Source organism: Lissotriton vulgaris, chromosome 10 (genome assembly GCF_964263255.1).
Source record: "Lissotriton vulgaris chromosome 10, aLisVul1.2, whole genome shotgun sequence".
Lineage (NCBI taxonomy): Eukaryota > Metazoa > Chordata > Amphibia > Caudata > Salamandridae > Lissotriton > Lissotriton vulgaris.
The window spans coordinates 173,587,246-173,606,499 of NC_141698.1; the positions used below are offsets into that span (position 1 = coordinate 173,587,246).

The 19,254-nt window shown below is 46.4% G+C and overlaps 1 protein-coding gene across 2 annotated transcripts in view; it reads left to right on the top strand.

Moving 5' to 3' along the window:
• Positions 1 to 19,254, top strand: part of UQCRC2 (ubiquinol-cytochrome c reductase core protein 2) — a 135,218-nt gene that overhangs the window by 92,624 nt on the left and 23,340 nt on the right. For both annotated transcript variants that reach the window (XM_086940817.1, XM_086940818.1), the window contains exons 8-11: positions 6,736 to 6,793; positions 10,941 to 11,036; positions 16,820 to 17,019; positions 19,128 to 19,208. In XM_086940817.1, the coding sequence (XP_086796943.1) occupies positions 6,736 to 6,793; positions 10,941 to 11,036; positions 16,820 to 17,019; positions 19,128 to 19,208 (435 nt within the window). The remainder of the gene's footprint in view (positions 1 to 6,735; positions 6,794 to 10,940; positions 11,037 to 16,819; positions 17,020 to 19,127; positions 19,209 to 19,254) is intronic.

A 19,254-nucleotide genomic window follows, 5' to 3' on the forward strand; every position in this document is an offset into this window, starting at 1 on the left:
TTTGTAGATCCCTCTGCCAAGCCAGTCTGGCTGCCAGGCAGTCATGCACCCTGTGTGACATTGCCAGCCTATAAATATTGGTAATCAACTTACGAGGGGAGCTAGTTTTTACAACATACTTAAGTTCCGGGGGTTCCTGCATATCCTCACCAAAGTGCTCCATCATAGCCTTAAAAAAGGGGGTGGTGATGGACGGAGCATCTGAACCAATCAAACACTCACACCCAGTCAACAGATCTGGGTTTAATCCATCACCGTTCTTTAGCCCACTCTGCCACCCCAGTTCAGACAAGGCCATATGCAAATCAGTCTGACCATGTGCCTCATGGGAACAGTCCAGCCCGAACTGCCAAGCCAGGCCTTCCCTGGACCGGAAACAAGCTTCCTAGGACCGGTTTGTACCATCATAGCCTGGCGCACCCTATAAAACTGGAATTTCTGCAGTTGCATTAGAGCATCCGTCCCCTCCCGTACCTGTTCCATGTTTTGGCTGTTCCGTCATGAAAAAGGTCTCCCGCAATATTCAAGTGTAGTGACTGTAAAGCTCTAACCACCCCTCTGTCCCTGCACGGTGCGAGCCAGCGGGCCCATTCTATGGGCATTGCCAGGGTATATAGTAATACTCCCGCCTGTTGTAGCAGGAAGTGCCAAGCGTGCCTAGTGGCGTTTAACGAGTTTAAATATCCTGTTCTACGGTCCTGGTTCTCAAATATGGTCGCCTGAGGCGAGTGCTGGGCAGAAAACAGTTTCTCCATGCGCAGGTACGGTATTTCCTTCTCCCCATGTATCCAAGCATGCAAGTGGGAGCACTGTGCCACCCTGTAGTACAATTCAAAATCTAGCTCTCCAAGGCCGCCATTCTCAAAGCAAAAGGCTTTCGATTCGGTCGGCCATTCGACCGAATCGAAAGCCTTTTCCATATTTAAAAAGACCGCCACAGCTTTCACATCTTGCCGCACATATTGCATAGCGCCAAACACCGTGCGAATGTTGTACTTTAGATTCCTATGTGGTATAAAACCTGCCTGTTCCGGGGCCACCAGTGTGGGAGCGAGAAGTGCTAAGCGGTTAGCCAGTATTTTAGCAAAGAGTTTAGTGTCCACATTTAAAAGGGACAACTGATGATATGAACTACACTCTTCCGGGGGTTTTCCTGTCTTAGGGATCGCTACCAGTATTGCCTCCCGCTTAGAGCTCGGAAGGGTGCCCTCTGTACATAGGTCATCAAAGTGTGGCAAGATGAGGCAGAAGTATATCTATGTAGGACTTATAAAAATTAGCGGTGAGGCCATCCACTCCCGGCGCACTATTAGATTTCATGCTCGACAGGGCTTTTACAATCTCGTCCTTTTCTATTGGAAGCATTAAAAACTCTGTGGATGTCTGATACAGAAGGCAACGCTATGTGCTCCAAGTAATCCTGTATTTCCTCCTCCATATCATCCGTTCTAGATGAATAAAGAGTAGAGTAATATCGCCGAAATCGATACGCAATATCTGCCTTCTCTGTAAGTGAGTCCCGTCCCCTCCCCCCTCAGACCTCACCTGTGTGAGAAGCGTTCTTCCCCGTTTTCCTTTCAGGATCCGTGCTAACACAGAGCCCGGCCGCTCTCCCCTCACCGTAGGTGCGAGCTGTTGCATATTTACCCAGGTGTTTTATTTCACTGTCCGCTGCCTTGTGATACTCTTGTAAGAGGACCTTCAATTCCTCCTACTTTCCTGTGCCCCCCTCCTGACCCCTTTGGTCTTCCAGTTGCTTAAACTTCCGCTCGTGGGTCGACAACCTCTGCCGAATGTCCTTCAAGACCCCAGAGTGTTTAGCCATCACTATGCCCCGAATCTAGACCTTGAATGCCTCCCAGATTATCTGAAAACTTTCCACTGAACCCACGTTAACCTCAAAGAAGGTTTCTATGGCCTACGCTACCTCCCCTTTAAAGACCGGATCCAACAGTGAGTACGGTGAAAGCGCCAGGTAAATGGGGTATCGTTTTCTTGGGGGTAGTCAGAGTGAGCTGTATTGTCGAGTGATCTGAGAGCGTACGAGGCAGTACCTTACAATTCCGTATACTATCCCATAAGCCAGTGTAGGCCAACCAATAGTCTATGCGGGTGTGTATGTTGTGATATGCCGAGTAGTGTGTGTAACCCCCAGGTTGCTGGTTACGCACTCACCATACGTCCACTAAGTCAATTCATCCCACTTTCTAGCGCTTTCGCTGCAGCGGTCGTCTTTCAGTGCGGACCCGCCGATCTATCTAAACATGGGTCCCTGATCATGTTAAAGTCACCACCCCACAGAATCAGCTAACCCTGCAACCTTTGCGCCGTGTTGATTAACTGCGAAAAAAAATCAGGACAGTCATGGTTAGGGCCATATATATTAACTATGACCAAGTCCAGCCCTCTACCCCTACATCTCGAAATAACATAGCGCTCATTAGGATCAGATTCCAACAAGTCTAACGTGAATGCTGATTTGGGATTCACCCATGTCATCACTCCTCTGGTGTGTCGTAAACCCTGCAAGGTTAATATTAGTTAGGAGCCCTTTACATCGCAGCATTGCACTTGTTTGCGTAAGGTGTTTCTTGCAGCAATGTCACATCTATACTATGCCTCTGTAGGTAATTGAGCACCTTCCAGACCTTACGATGGTCATTGAGACACCTAATGTTCCATGTCAGGGCGCTCAGACTGTCTAACAATTTCCTCTCTGCACCCTAGTCAACCCCTGCCAGTGTGTGGAACGCCTCTGCACCACGTGCAGCCGCCAATGCGCGCGACCTAGCCAGATCTCTCAGCGCTAATGAGGCCTCAATCCTCTGTGACCTTTCTGCAACCACTCGAATACTTTGTAGCTGTGCATAGGGTAGTGGGTGCCATTGATAGACAATTCCAATCAAAAAGGAGAACCCCCCCCCCCCCCCAACTCCCCCAACCCCCCCCCCGGCTGACCACCACCAACTTGGCCACGCTATTGAATGTCACCCCAAGCCCCCACCACCCCTTCCCTCCTCTTGAATCACAACCGATGTGCAAAGCACTGTAAGGCGGAGGTAGCTCTGCGTTTCAGAATCAGTCCCCCACACCCTGAAACCGTACCACTCTCAGCCGCGCTTGCGTCAGAACTCAGTTCACAGTAATTATCAGTGCTCACCTCCCAGCGGTTTCAAAATTCACCAATCTCCCCAATCCAGCAGCCTTTGTTCAGTTGTTATCCTCTTGCGCAGTTCTGTTGCCCCTCACTGTCTCACTAGGCTTCGACCCTCCCCCCATAGCAAATAGAAACAAGCAATTACATTTTTTTTACAATGACCCCCTGTGAGGTGTCTGTAGGGTCAAAGCCACTGTCTACCCTACTCATTCAAGCTTAACTCCCCTCAGGTTTACCTGACGTGGACCCCCCTGCCCAAACACCAACCCATCACGCAGTACTAATCTCGTGTGCACCAGCACTTGACCTCAGTCCTGCTCGTCCAGGGGACTTCCAGTCGCCTCTTCAGGAGTCCGCTTTCCGGGGAGCCTCGATGTTCCGACGTCCAGGGTTTGATGGCCTGCTGCAGGGACTTGGGATCCGTAAAGATATGCGATCGGCCTTTGCTGTTCACCCTCAGCTTCGCCGGATAGAGCATGGCATAATCGACTCCCAGGTCACTGAGTTGATTCTTCAGTGGCGCAAAGTGACGTCTCGCCTCCTGGACTTGTGCTGTGAAGTCAGGGTAATGGGTTAATTCGTAGCCCTCATATCGCAGGATCTTCTTCTCCCTGGCAATCCGTAATGCCGCATCTCGATCACGGTAATTCAGTAACTTCGCAATTATCGGTCTAGGCGGAGCCCCTACTAGTAGTTTAGGTCCCAGAGACCAATGCGCTCTCTCCACCACGAACATGTTGGAGAAGACCCCCTCTCAAAGCAGAGTAACCAGAAGCTTCTCCACAAACTGCTCCATGTTGCCTGTGGCTGTGGTTTCCGGCAGTCCCGTGATCCGCAGGTTGCATCTCCGAGAACTCTCCTCCAAGTCTTCCGTCTTATCCTGGAGGACCCCAATTAATCTACCCAATTGCTTGTGGTCTTCATCCAGGGGGTGAGCGCTTCCTCTACCTCCGTTATTCGCCTCTCTGACATATCCAGCCTTTCCGCTTGTTTCGATAGACCATATAAAGCGATTGCCAACTTATGGTCATAATTGTTGAAGGACCCATAAGTTCTCTTTGCTTCAAATAGGGGATGCTTGAGAGTGCTACTGCAAGCCAGATATGCATAACCTTAATATTTACGGTGCAAAGCCAGGCCAAAGACTTCCAGAAGATGGCTGCAGTCATTGAAAAATCAAGGCATCGGAGTAAAGAGAGAACAGTCAAAGAGCATAGTTAAATGAAAAAGTTTAATTGAGTATAGAAATGAAAATAATTAAATATGGATGTGGTTTGATCCCTGCAGGAGTAGTGAAGGACAAATGTGTATGCTATGGAAGTGGGAAAGCAAGTGCTTCTTGATCATAGTTTTAGTGTATTAGCTCTCTGCTTAACTTTGGGTGTGTTTTCACTGATTATGGAGAAAGCAAATCGACCAAATGACATCTATACAAGGACTTGTAATTCAAATATCACTTTCAGGAAATAATTTCATTGTCCACGGTTTATGAAATATTAATAAATCATAACTCCGCTATATCGAGACATCTAGGGTGAAAAGATCAAGTTGATAGCAAGAAACCTGTCGGCGAGATTTGGCAGTGGAAACTGATTCATGGGGAGGCGTGAACATCTCATTGTAGTAATGTCATCAGAAGAACCATTTACTATTATGTAATACCATATTGTATAATGAGCACACACCAGTTACTTTAGCTTAATCATGTTGTAACTGTTGAAGCTTGTATCTGCCATGTAGATTGCCCAATGGTGCAAAAAGAACATCATTATCTTTATCATGTGCCTAACTGAATGACACCATATCCATATCTATCCATACTAATATAATAAAGAGAGAGCCCAAACCTTTGAGGTGGGTAATCTCAGGAACCACAGCACCAATCACAACACCCAATACAGCGTTGGAAAGGGCAGTTGCAGCAGAAGGACATAGGCTATGCAGACGCCCACCATATACATTTAAAAGGTAAAAGAACCGTGCCAGCAAAGTAGCCCCTTGTGGGCGTGTCTGCGTTGTGCTGTGGGCGTGTGCTGGGGCGTGACAAATGCTGGGGGCGTGTGGTACGTTCCGCCCTTCATGCCATGTCTCATATTGTGTGCTAATCCCACCCTGCTCCCTTTAAATACCCCTGCACCTCATAATCATAACCCACCCATACTCCTTAAAATACCCCAACACCCTTAAACACTAACCCATCTTAACCCTATAAATATACCCTGTACCCAAAAACCCACACCTAGCCCTAAACCCTAAAAATACCCCTGTACCCCAAAACCCAAACCTAGCCCTGCACCCTAAAAATACCCCTGTACCCCATAACCCAAAACTATATCTGAACCCTTAACATACCCAAACACCCCAAAACATATACCTCAGTACCCCAAAACATATACCCCTATACCCATACTTACCGTATCCAAACATTAAAAAAAAACATGCTTTTACCATTCATGCATTTACAACGAATTTCGTTGTAAATGTATGCGTGGTAAAAGCATATAAAATGTAGTGCCATGCATTATAATGGCATTGCAGAGTCATGGTACTTTCGTAATGAAAGTATGCGGAAAGAAAGTTGCGGAATAATGGGTGTTTACCCTTCCCCAGTAAGTACATTGGTGGCACGGCGGCCCACATCTCCAGCAACATACTCCTATTTTTTTCACCACCCATTTGAAAAATGCCCAGGTCTCTCTCATTGATCGGCAGCACCGACATACACTTTTAGACACACCTCCCGCCACAAGTTCTAGAATTGCGAACTTTAGAGCTGGGGAGCTACGTTCGAATCATGGCATCAGCTCAACATCCTGTGATTCCAGGCAAATAGCTTTGTCTCCCCGTGCCTACCACAAATGAATGTGTTCAACTGTAATGTAAATTGTGCTCATGCCATGTTGTCGAGTTCGCGCTATAAAATATTGCAAGGAAAAATAAAGTAGGGAAACTAGAGTTCACACACTACTGAACGTGCACTCTTAAGTGCATCAGCCGTGCACTGTGAATCGGAGCGTTTCATAGGCCTGTCAAAGATAAGAAATGCTATCAAAACGAAATCCTACAAAACAATATATTACTGGCCGACAGTAATTCATACCTGGACAACGTCGGGACGGGCTGCTAGTCATGTATAATCTGGAACAGCACATGCTTATATTAGCAGTTAAACACATTTCTAAGCTTCAGGGAAATATACCCCGGCAAGCTTATAAGTAGATCTAGCAAAAAATAAGGAAAACAGAAGGGGTTCAAGCACAACACCGTCATGCCTGAGATTTTGGGGATGTTTGACTCTTACTAAAAGCACCATTAAACACATTCTGGCAAGGATGAATAATGGCTATAGTGTGTTTAAGTAGCCCCTTTAAAGTGTTTAGGTAGCCCCTTGTGGAGAGAAGACATGCTTGTTTTGGTTCTTCTGTGTGCTTTACGTTTTAAAATACTATTCATTTTATTATACTTGCTATGGGTATGAGTATTTCCCCGATTCAAATTACCCATTGTCATATAAGCAGCCCTTTATCACATATAAACCAAACTGTTTATCCTAATTTATTTGTAATTTTTTTATTTAGCTGCATCGATTTGTGCAAAACAATTTTACAAGTGAAAGAATGGCGCTAGTTGGACTGGGTATGTATTTTGTTTTTTATCTGCATTATGGGCCCATTTCTGTATGTAAGTACCTGTATTTGTTACCTGGTGCCATGACTTCATTTTTGCAGTTACTTGCAGTTTAACTGTTTGATTTTTATATTTGTGTTTAATGGCTGATCAAAATTTGGAAATGAATTGTTCGTGTTTTATCTGATCTGCAAAAAGGCAGTTATCATTATGTTGGGCATGGTTCACAAATTTTTTTTTTTTTGCACAACGTGCGTGAGAATTGTGGGCTCAAAGGGGATTTTAGGGTCTACATTTAGCAGTTTAGAATTTTTAAAATAGACTTGGGGTGGTGGAAAACCTGTCACTCGGTTGGATTTTCCACCATCATGTGTTTGGATTAGAAAAGGAAATAATGAATGTGTTGGAGAGGGTTGTGCAAAAATAATGAAACAGCAAATCTGCAGGTTTGTGGGTATTCACTATCGATTTGCATGGCCATTCATACCATGGAAAATAATGTAAAATTACTGTTAAAGTTTCGTGCAGCTGTTGCCATTTTGGAAGCGGGAAGGGACAATCTACGTTATTTAATGAGTGCTGGTGAAGGGAAGGAATTTCTCAACAGTGAAACATTTCCCTGTTTAAAAAGACACAAAGTTACATATTCATCTCCATCCGACTTAATTTTGTGTGTTTACCATCTTGTTGTTTAATATTGGCTAATACTATCAAGTAGATTTTCAGAACTGCTCCTCGTAGAGGTTTATGAATGTACTCTTAAAATAAATAAAAAATAGGTTGGGGACAAGGAGCTTAATAAAGGTCCAGTGCCCATGCTATCAAGTAATGAATAAACCAAAACATTGGGTCAATGTTCCTAAAAGAAGACCGGAGATGTCGTTCTAGAGAAATGAGCAGAAAAATGTCAAAGTGACCTTTACTTGGTGCCCTCACACATCCCAAGGGATGTCATGCTTCATCATAGGGCAGTTTTCCTTGTCGGGCCGGCACTGAAATACCCTACGGGTCACTCAAAGGGTCACTTTTGCGAAGATGTTTTGTTTGTACCCCATATGATTGTGAGGTTGTTCTTGGAAGTGGTGAGTGAGCTTAAAAATGGCTAGAGGATATCTGTGCTAGTCAAATTTTTATGAAAAGATTTCACAATCATAAAACAACAAAACCGGTTGTGGCTGCTGTAGGGTTATGATGACCCTTAGTAGCTATGACCTATAAGTGTATGAATGAAATGTATATAGGTTAGGTCGACATGTTTCGTGACCTTGATGGTCTCCGAAAGAGATCCCTGGCGCTTCTTCAGGACCAAAGAAAAAAAGAAAAATTGTGGTGCTTTAGCGATGGCCTTCCCAAATTGAAGTAGGTCCACCAGTAGGACGCTAGTAGTGATTCTATCTAGAACGACAAGACTGAAAGGGGAAGAGGGTTCTGACAAACGGATAGATAGAAAAATAATATTTAGTCTTGTCTTTGTTGTATAAATCCTGATATAACCAGATTGTCGCTTGTGTAGACCATGTTTGTATTCCTGGCCTCCGAAAGGTAGCCAGACGCAGTCTCTGAGATGATTGATCAAATAAAGCCATTTGAAGGCTTGTGTATAGTGTTAAAAACGCAAGGGTAGAATCCTTCCAACGCGGGGAACCCAATGAATAGCATGGATTTATAGCGGCAAACTGAACAGGAACAAGCCCGCGAGTGGTGTGCGAGTGCGGGCCCATCTGTTTCCAATTATCCCGCCCGTGTCTGGGCACGATAATTGGAAACTGATGCCACTGCTGCGCGTAACCAGAAGCCCTAGGCCATGAGCGTCAACATTGTCTCAAAAAGCTGGGACAAAGACACCTTTGGCCAATGAAATATCAGGACTTCCAGCACGTGCACGAAGTGCTGGTCAGCTCCAAGAGGCTCTCCTTAGAGCAGCGCATGGGCACTGCACTAAGGCTCAACCTAAAAACAGGCATATTGGTATATGGGTATGGGTTAATTATGAAGTGAGTATATCATGGTGATTAGTATGCACATTGATTCTGTAGAAAGTCCTATTTCACACAGCGTAACATATAAGATGTGTCAAAATAGTTATGCGTTATACAATAAAGGTAGGCTCAGGACAATTGTAAAACAAGTATTATCAGTGTGTGTCCCACTAGAAGAAAGGGGGGGAGACCTCTTACCTCTAGGAACTAGGAGGTAATCCCATGGAGTCAAAGGAGAGGGTGCATTTTCTTCACAATCTGCATTGGCAAATATGGCAGTTACTATTGTGCACAGTTAGGAGCACAAAGTGATCGTGTCAGCAAGTCAGGAAGAAACGGTTATGGTGAAAGGCACTTGAGGTCGCACCTACCCATCCTCTCGAGCGCCTGTAGATGTTTGGGCGCGGGCTGTCTCCAAGTATCCCTTCCAGTGTCACCGAAGAGTGTGTGAGAGTGTAATGGGTATGACAGGGGCTGGCATCTTAGAGCAGTAAACCTGTCCTGTATCGGGCAGCTGGTGTGCATAAAGTTGTTCAATTCAGTAAGTTTGGTAAGTAACAGACATTTCTTTTCAGTGGAGGATGAAATAAGGGATGGTGCGCCAAACTGGCAGTAAAAGTAAATAGTGGCTGGTTACACAGTCTCGACCTGATCGATCAGGATGGTCGCCATGTTGAGTAGGTAAAAATGTTGTATTGAGGAACTGACCTCTAAAAAAGCAGAGGTGAAAAGTAGGTAAAAGACGATGTGATTAAGTACCTGGCCTGGGTATGTGTGAGTGTAAACGGGGCTAAGATTTGCCTTAACACAGACATCACAATTGTGTGAGCTTGTTTCATTCCATAAAGAACTATTCACAAAAACGTAAGCTTTCACTATGAAAGTTGGTAAAGAATCTATATATTTCGTATGTTAAAAAATGACACTGTGTAGTCTGGAAAGGGAGGAGATGTTTACTGAGTGTATGGAGCAAGAAGGTGCATTGAACAGATATTCCTGTATGGAAAGTGCTACTGTAATTCAATCCAAGGTATATCATTGTTCAAACCATGTATGTGTGTACGAAGGCGGAATACCCAATGTTCTTTTCTAAACAGGATAGTGGCATTCCAGGTTGGGTTTGCCTCCAGAATAGTCCAGGTCAGATGATAAGTAGTATTTTGGAATTCTATGTAGTGGTTGCACATTTTCGTATCACGGCTGCAGAGAATGTTGCTTTTGTGCTCACTCATTCTAGTTTTAACTGGTCTTGTGGTCATGCCCACATAGTGTAGGTTACAAGGACACGTAATAAGGTATACACAGTTCTCGTGTTACAATTAGTGAGTTGTTTTTGTGTCCATCTGAAATTTCCTATCTCTGGGGTTTTTGTATGGCGTGTAGATGCGCGGACACTGCAGTTGCCACATGGATAGTGGCCTTTTACCGCTGCTAAGTTCCATAGTGTGGTTTGCTGTGTCGTCGTATGGGTGCGCTGGCTTGTGTGTTCTAAGAAGTCCCTTAGATTTTGTGTTCTTCTGAAGGCAAATCTTGGGCGTTCTATATTGAGCTCCCTTGCAGTTGCAATTTTCCAGTGTTTTAGATTATATTCTTAATCTTGTTGGACATCGGGGTAAAGGTTAAGCATGTCATGGTATCATGTTTGGGTTTTGTAAAGGTTTCCAGTAAGGCTTCGCGTTGATTGTTACGTCTTCTCTTGTTCACGTTGCTGATCTTCTTTCTGGGATATTGTCTGACCTTGAGGTTTTTGCTCCGATTATCTGCTTGTCGATCGTAATCAGTAATGTTGCTGCAGTTCCTCCTCCGGTATAAAAACTGTCCACAGGGTAGATTTTCACGTAATGCCTTGAGGTGATGACTGTTGAAGTGAAGGAGGTTGTTTCAGTCAGTCTTTTTCTTAAATGTTTTGGTTCTGTTTTCCATGATCAAGGGAGATAAGGAGGTTAAGGAAAGGGATTTCCTTCTTGGATTTTGAAAGGGTGAAATGTAAGTATGGATCCATCGAGTTTATCCAAAGGTGCAATTCTTGGCATCTCTCTTCTGTGCCCCCCCCCCTCCCCCCCCCCCCCCCCCCAGAAAAGCTCTTCTAAAATGATTGAATATGATTAAATATTTTCGGTTATAAAGTAGTCTACATCAAAGCATAATTTGTATCAGTATTTTATGACCTATTTCAGGTGTAAGCCACGATGTACTGAAACAAGTTGGTGAACAATTTCTGAACATCAGAAGTGGAGGTGGTACAAGTGGCGTTAAGGCTCAATATCGTGGTGGTAAGTGTACTTTTTAATTTAAACCTTTTTTTGTATTGTAAAGTGACACTGTATTGAAATCGGCATTTGTTGATTTCGACCACCATTTGAGTGGCATTAAGAAGTTTGACTTGTAAGAGATCACAATAGTACATTGTGTATCTGATAGATGCTGCTAGCTGCAGCTTCCTTACCTTCGAATTATCTCCGTTGTCAGACTGGATCTGGACACTTTTTCATGAGCCGTACCCCTGCATGTCTGTATGTGGCATCATTTGGCTTTGTGACGTCATCAGTGCTGGAAGTGACATGCGTTGTGCCTATATAGGTGCCTTTAGACTGCTATTCCCATGTTCTGTGGGATAAGGTTGCGCAGGTGCTGCAAACAGTCCTAGAGAAGACCTGGGCTGTACTCTCCCAGGCTGTTGCTGACGTGGAGGGTTGCCGCAAAGTTTGTGATGTGGACTAGACACAACCGACCCACTGGGCAGATAGGTTTCCTCAACAGTGGCTTTAAAACAACCCGCCTGGTTGAGGACAACTGGCTTTTATAGGGATGTCCAAGCATCAAAGTATACAAAAAGTGCTTGTTATTCTCACTACTCTCTGGTGCCCAAAAAGGACAAAGGCCTTCGTCCTATCCCAGACCCACGCCCTCTCAATTTCTTCCTCCAGAAGTTCAGAACGCTCATGCTAGCTCAAATCATGTCTGCCCTCAACCTAGGAGATTGGAAGGTATTGTTGGACTTGCAGGACTCCCACTTTCATTTTCCTGTACTGCCTGTCCGCAGGTGTAACCTGAAGTTCACAGGAACAGCTAAAGACCTGCTGTGGTGGCACACAAACCGAAATTGGGACTGCGGCAGAGACACAGACCCCTCTCCCTTCCCCAACCAGATCTGACAGTGGTGACAGATGTGTCACTTCTGGGATGGGGCAGCCAACTTGGACGGTGGAGATCCGAGGACTCTGGTCTCAGGCAGAATCTTGAATTCACATCAACCTGTTGGAGCTCCGAGCGAACCAATTGTCATTAAGGCTTAGTCCAGAAGTCGTGTAAAGCAGCTTGTTTTACCAGAATGCAATCTTATAGTATAGATTAAGTGAAGAAGAACCATACAAGGTATTTATAAAAATATGTATTTATTATAGAATACTCTCTAAAATGTTTAGATATCTCCTACCCGGATATAAACGCAATGCACACAATACTTTGCATAGAAATACAGTAAATATCACAGAATACACAGTGGGCGCCAGGAGGGGAACAAACCATATACCAAGAAAGTGATATAAGCACCACAACTCGGCTTAAGACAAGGTCTAGAGAACGTCGAAGTGCTGGGGACCCAAGAAACCATCCAAGATGAGTGACTAGTAACCCCACAGAGCGCGTGTGCAGTGTGGGAACCCGACTGCGTGCTCTGTACAAGTCAACGTTTAAGTAGTGGTTGGAGTTTTAAAGAAAAAGGACCCTTCCCAGTGGACCCTGAAGAAACCCCTTGGAAGATAGGTTGGAGAGCCACCCCACCTGTAGATACCCTAGTACCCACGTTACCTACACCAGGGAAGCCGGGTGCTTAGGTGTGAAGTGGTGTCGCAAACCGCCGTCGAACCAAATGGAGGACTTCAGGAAAGTGCCGCTGCTGATGAAGGTGAAAGTGTCCGGTGGAATCCGAAGATGGATTCTAGTTGAGGGGTACCTGCAAGCAGAGGGGACAGAGTCTGTCACTCAGGGGGGATCAGGAGACCTGGAAGACTAATGTCCACCAATGTCGGGAGTTGCAGGATAGTTGACGAGGACCTTGACTCTGCAGCTGCGAGGACCTGGCGATGCTAAGGGAAAACCAGGAGCCACACACGAGCTGTCCCACGCCGGCTGTAGAGTGCAATGGGGTTGGTGTCTGGCGGGAGCACCAACAAGCTTTGGCAAATGCAACCAACACAGAATTCGAAGAAGTGCAATGTCTGGACCAGCAAGATCCAGGGGGCTCGCCACAAACTGGGGAGTCTGGGCAGACCCTAGCAATTTGGGCATCCCAAAAGAAACAAAGGTGACTCTCAAATAGACCCACAGGCTAGAGGCACTGGAGTCAGGAGAGGACCTCAAGCAGCTCCCCAAAAGATGCAGGCCACGATACACAACTATGCGGTGTGGCTGAAGTTTCTGGTCACTGGAGATGCTAGAGGTTGGGGCTATTAGGAGCCTACAAGCCTTTGCAACTGCCAATGACGCAGGGCACAGGAGTTCAGTTATTGCAGCCCCCACGAGGAATACTGGCCTCACTTGGTGAGAGGGCAGGGCAGGCCTCAAGAGCTAACGGCTCCCAGAGCTGGTTTGAATTGGACTATGCATGGGGACCCTAAATGTGCCCCTCATGGAGACGAAGGGGCGCTCACCTGTCTGGGAGGTGGTCAAGCCTCCCTGTGACAGGATGCCTATTCTGCCTTCCCTTGCTCAAGCTTGGCTCAGCAGGAGGAGGGCAGAATCGTGTCTGTTGTCGGCAGCAACCATTTTGTGCTTTCCAGGTCTAGAAGGCTGGCACCGGCAACACTGAGAGCCTAATGGAGGGCTCTTCCAGTGCTTGGAATCATACCTCCCAAACCGTTTATGGTGTAGCGGTATGATTCAAACATGTTTGATACCAAACATGATGGGATTAGTTGCAGCTGTTTTCGAGATGGTCATTGCGTAATTACGTGGTCCCCTTCTATATAGTGTATATAGCTGCTTCACTTACAACCCGATAGAATGGACGCTGTAGGGGTGTCATGCTCATGCAGGGGCACCCTCACACTTAGAACTACACACCCTGCATTCAGGATTGCAAAGGCCTGCTATAGAGGTGACTTATAGGTTTTAAGTGCAGTGATCATTGATATAGGAAACCTATGTCTTTAGCAAATGGTGCTAGCACCATCTTGCAGAGGCTGCAATGGCAGGCCTGTAGTTCCATTTTGAATGGTCTCCCCTGGGTGGCATAATACATGCTTCAGCCCATGGGGGACCTCTGGGGTACCTATGCCCTGGGTACCTTAGTATCATATACTAGGGGCTGATAAGGGCACCCCGGTATCCAATGTGGGATGTACCGAAGTACTGAACACAACAATTTAAGGGAGAAGGCAGATAGACTGGGGTCCTGATTAGCAGGATCCCAGTCAGACTAGTCAATAACCACTTAGCACCAGACAAAACATGGAGTTAAACATAAAAGCAGATCCTACTTTCCTCCAACAGCTTTCGACCTTCGTCCCGAAGTCTGTAACATGATCTTGGCAGCTAGGTGTCCCTCCACCATGATTGTATACGCCTGCCATTGGGGAAAATTTGTGGCATGATTTACAGAAAGACTGATCGATCCCCTCTGGGGGTCCCCTTTCTCAAGTACTCCTTTTCATCCTTTATCTTGCCCAGCAGGGCTTTGTTCTGGGCACTCTCAAGTGCTATCTCTCTGCTATTTGTTTTTTGTGGTTGCTTGACCAGCCTTCCCCTTTCAAATTGGCTATTAATAACAGGTTCTTAAAAGGTTTGCAACATTTGTTTCCACCTTCCCCTTTCATTATGCCCTAGTGGGACTTCAATGTTGTTCTCTTGTTCTCACTTTTCTTGTGTGCGCTCCTTTTGAGCATTTGCACAATTGGCCACTCAGGCTACTTACCATCAAAACAGCCTTTCTCGTGGCTACAGCATTTGCCCAGAGTCGGTGAGCTTCAGGGTTTATTATCCAAGCCTCCCTACTTCAACTTCTGCCCAGACAAACTGGTGCTTCGTACGAGAATGCCCTTTCTCCTGAAAGTGGTAACTCCCTTTCACGTTGGCCAATCTATCACTGTGCTACTTTTTATGCTCTACCTCATCCTTCCTAAAGAGAGGAGCGACTCCACCTGCTGGACCCAAAAAGAGCGTTGTCATTCTACCATGACCGCACACGAGTTCTGGGTGGAAGACCAACACTATGTGGTGTATGTCAGATTGCAGAATGGACGATCTGTGCAGGAATGGATCATCTCCAGATGAATCGTGCTCTGAATCAAGATCTGCTACACATTTGCTAGGAAGCAACCCCGCTGGGGTTTGCGTGCTCACTCCACCACAGCGAAAGCTTCGACCACTGCATTAGTAATCGGAGTTCCGGTCCTGGACATTTGCCAGGCAGCACCATGTGCCTTCTTTCACAGGTTCACAAAGCGCTACTGCCTGGACAGTCAGAGCTGTCGAGATGAGCATTTTGCCCGTTTGGTCCCTGCAGTACTTCTCATATGAAATTTGGTCTGCAGACCAACCTCCGGGGTATTTCTTGGGTATCCATTTTAAGGTAAGGAATCTACAGCTAGAAGTGTATAGCAGATTAGCAAATTACTTAATCTTCGGTAAAGCCGTATCTGGTAGAGACTCCATGTGGATGCAGATTCCTTACCAAGCCACTCCTCCTCCCCGCTCTGTGTGGATTTCTGGTGATAAGTCTATTCCCTTTTCAGGTCCCTAGTTTTCCACACCCGTGGTCTGTGTTCTTCGTGTTTCCGTGCTCTCGGCATAGAAAGATGCGAAAAGAAACTGACTTCGGCACAGTGGGGTGGGACCCATATAGGCACCTCACAGATCACTTTCGGCATGGATGACGCTGACTACTCCACACAGAGCTCGCGACGCCAACTATGTGAAGTAGTGTGGCTCACTGGTTAGAGGCTCACTGGTTAGAGGCGGCAGACCCGAGAGCAGAGGACGGCCCGGGACCAGGGTTCGATTCCCGGCGCGGCAGGTTTCTGGACCAGGGTCAGCGGACTCGATAATTCTCTCGCCTCGGTGCCCACTCTGATCAGCGATCACACTCGGCAACTCTGGGCATTAGCTTGCCTCATCTTCACTAACGGCCCCACCAGACCGTCGGGGATGCCTGGTCTCACACTGGAGATACCCATTAAGGGACCATCTCTCAGGGAAGCCAGGAAGGGTTTCGCAGCGGTCGAAGCGCCTTGGGACCCTACGGGTAAGTAGTGCGCTATATAAATGCCAATACATTTACATTTATCAGCGCGCATGGTTACTGCTTACGGAAGCATTTCCGAATCCAGTCTGACACCTAGGGATAAATTCTAAGGTAAGGAATCTGCAGCTTGATAACCTCTACCAGATAAGGTGTTACCAATGGTAAGTAACTTTTTCTTTACTTATTATAACTTAGCAACTGCTCTGCAGCATGGTAAACCAATTGGACACAGATTTCGGGAAGAACAAGGTCATTGTGACAACTGAGTTTCTTGCATTTCAAATCCCTGTCTTTGGCGTTTTTAGGTTTAAGTGAAACCATGAGCCAGCTCCCACAATGAGAATTCCAAGTTTGGATAGGCTTGACACATTAAAGTCAAGGTGTCTTTCTCATCCGGTGTCTTTCTCATCCGGTGTCTAAACCAGTCAAACACAGTGGGTGGGACCCTATCAAAATACACTTGTCCTGGTTGGAGTTCTGACTTGTCTCCAACTGGCCCACCTCCCGATTCAGTTTGTGAATCTTCATTAAGGAAATCATTGCTGCGTTTTGGGTGACTCAGAGTTTCGTTAGCTTTTTGGCTATTCATAGGTTGTGTCCGTCTCCAATTGAGGAAGTGGAAACTGGCTTACACAGTAGAGGCTCCCCCAAGTGTATTCAGTCATTAAACCCTGCTCAGTATTCTAACTAGTTAACTGCCTCGCGTGATGTGGTCATTAGCTAAGGTATTTCTGCTTACTGTATAAGATTTAAACATAATTTTTGTCGAGGGTGGTAAAATGTATCATTCACATCTGATGCTTGATCTTTCAGCTGAGATCCGAGAGGAAAATGGCAATAGTCTTGTTCATGCAGCTGTCGTAGCAGAAGGGGCCCCCACTGGAAGTGCAGAGGCAAATGCTTATAGCATTCTTCAACACATTTTGGGTGCAGGTCCGTTTATCAAGAGGGGAAGTGCAGCTACTAGCAAGTTGTCACAGAGCATATCCAAGGCAACCAATCTGCCATTTGATGTGAGTTTGTTTTTCTTGTTTAGTAATTCTCTGCTTTGAATGTACTGCTATAAGGAATGTTTCAGCTAAGAGTACGGTTTGACCACAGACTGCACAATTTGTTTTACAAATTAAGTTGAGGGATTTTAGTCTCGATAGTTTGGATGCTGTAACGTCAATCGACTTTGTTTTCAGGAACACCCCTCATATTTAACCGTGTTTTTTTTTCTTCTTTTGTACTGTTTTACTTCGCTATTATATTCTATTGTTGAATTTTCTTTATTATTTCTTTGTATGTCTTTATATTAAATCCTCTAAAAGAGCCACTGGTTTCATACATGTTAACGCAATATGATTAGTAGTAGAGCTCTGCTATTTTCTTGTTGCCTTTGACAAAGATCGGTCCTCAAACAAAACTATGAATTTTTTTACTAAAAATCAATCAGGGTTTTTAAGTGCGCTACTCACCCGTGAGGGACCCATGGTGCAGGGGAGGGGCGGAGGTGCAGCTCCAGATCAGTCGAAGAGCCAGGTCTTGAGGCTCTTCCTGATGGTGTGTAGAGTGGGGGAGTGTCTGATGTTGACTGGGAGTTTGTTCCAGGTCTTTGCTGCGACGTAGGAGACTGCTCTTTCACCTGCTCTGGTTCTGCGGATGCAAGGGGTCTCTGCCACAGCAAGGTCGGCGTAGATGTTGAAGAGCGTGGGGCTGAGCGAGGATCTTTGGGGTACTCCGCAGTTAATCTCTATGGGTTCGGAGAGGAAGGGTGGGAGTCTGATCCTTTGAGTTCTGCCGGTGAGAAAGGAGCGGATCCAGTCGAGGGCGTTGTGGAGTCTGGCGGCGAGAGTGAGGTGGGAGACTGTGTCGAACGCTGCGGAGTAGGATGAGGGCCACTGTGTGTCCCTGGTCGAGTGGCATGAGGATGTCATTGGTGGCGGCGAGGAGGGCGCTCTGGATGCTGTGGTTGCTGCAGAATCCGGACTGGGAGGAGTCGCGAATGGCGTTCTCTTCGATGAAGGGGGTCAGCTGGGCGTTGACTAATCTCTGTGACTTTTGATGCAAAAGGAAGGAGAGCGATGGGCCATTAGTTTTTCAGGTCCGTCGGGTCCGCCGACAGTTTCTTGAGGAGGGGCTGGACCTCTGCCTTTTTCCAGTTGTCGAGGAAGATGCTGGATTGGAAGGAGGCGTTAATGGTCAGGCATAGTTCGGGTGCTATGGAAGCAGCGGCTCTGTGGTAGATGTGCGGCGGGCAGGGTTCCGTGGGGGATCCTAAGTGGGTGTTCATCATGGTCGTGGCTGTATCCTCAGTGGTAGCGGGTTTCCAGGTGGTGATGGTGAGCTGGTTGTTTATGGCAGCGAGGAGGGTGGAGTCTGGAGTCTGTTCGCTGAAGTAGTCGTAGAGGCCCTTGATTTTCAGGTGGAAGTAGGAGCTGAGTTTGTTGCAGAGGTCCTGGGATGACATGACGTCCGTGGCTTCGCTGTGGGGGTTTGGTGAACTGCTGTATGATGTTGCAGAGTTCCTTTGCGTTGCTGGCGTTGGTGTGGATTTTGTTCTGGATAAAAGTCCCTTGGTGTCTCTTATATGCTGGTGGTATTCGGTCATGGCGTTCCTGTAGGTGTTCTGGTCTTCAGTGGTTTTCCTGTTTCTCCAGCGTTTCTCGAGGTGTCTGCAGGAGCGCCTGGCTTCCTGGAGGTCTGTGGTGAACCAAGCGGCCTTCATGGGGTGTGGCGGGGTGGCGGAAGGGTGCGAGCTTGTCTGCGTGGCTGCAGCGTTGGCATCAGTTGTGGCGGAGGGGGTTCCTAGCAGAGTGTTGTTGAGGTGTTCCTCTTTGACCGGGCTCCATTTCCTTCGTGGCGGACGCGGTGTTTGTGTTGAAGGTGAAGTGTACACAGTGGTGGTCTGTCCAGAGGGGTCGCGATGGGGTGGCTGAAATGGATGTTTGTCCCTCCTGCACAAATGGGGTTGAGGATGTGTCCAGCCTTGTGAGTGGGGGTGGTGACGAGCTGCTTTAGTCCGTGGTTGGTGAGGTTATCCAGGAGGGAACGAAAGGAGAGAATGAAAAAAAAAAACCTCTTAAGGTTGTATGCCTCTCCAATCTTTACAATTAAGTACTTGTTTTGTATTTTTTAGGCTTCAGCATTTAATGTCAATTACTCAGATACTGGACTGTTCGGAGTTTACACCATATCTCAGGCTACTGCTGCTACAGATGTAAGTTGCTTGTCATGTTTACTTTTACTTAAATATATTGAGATGT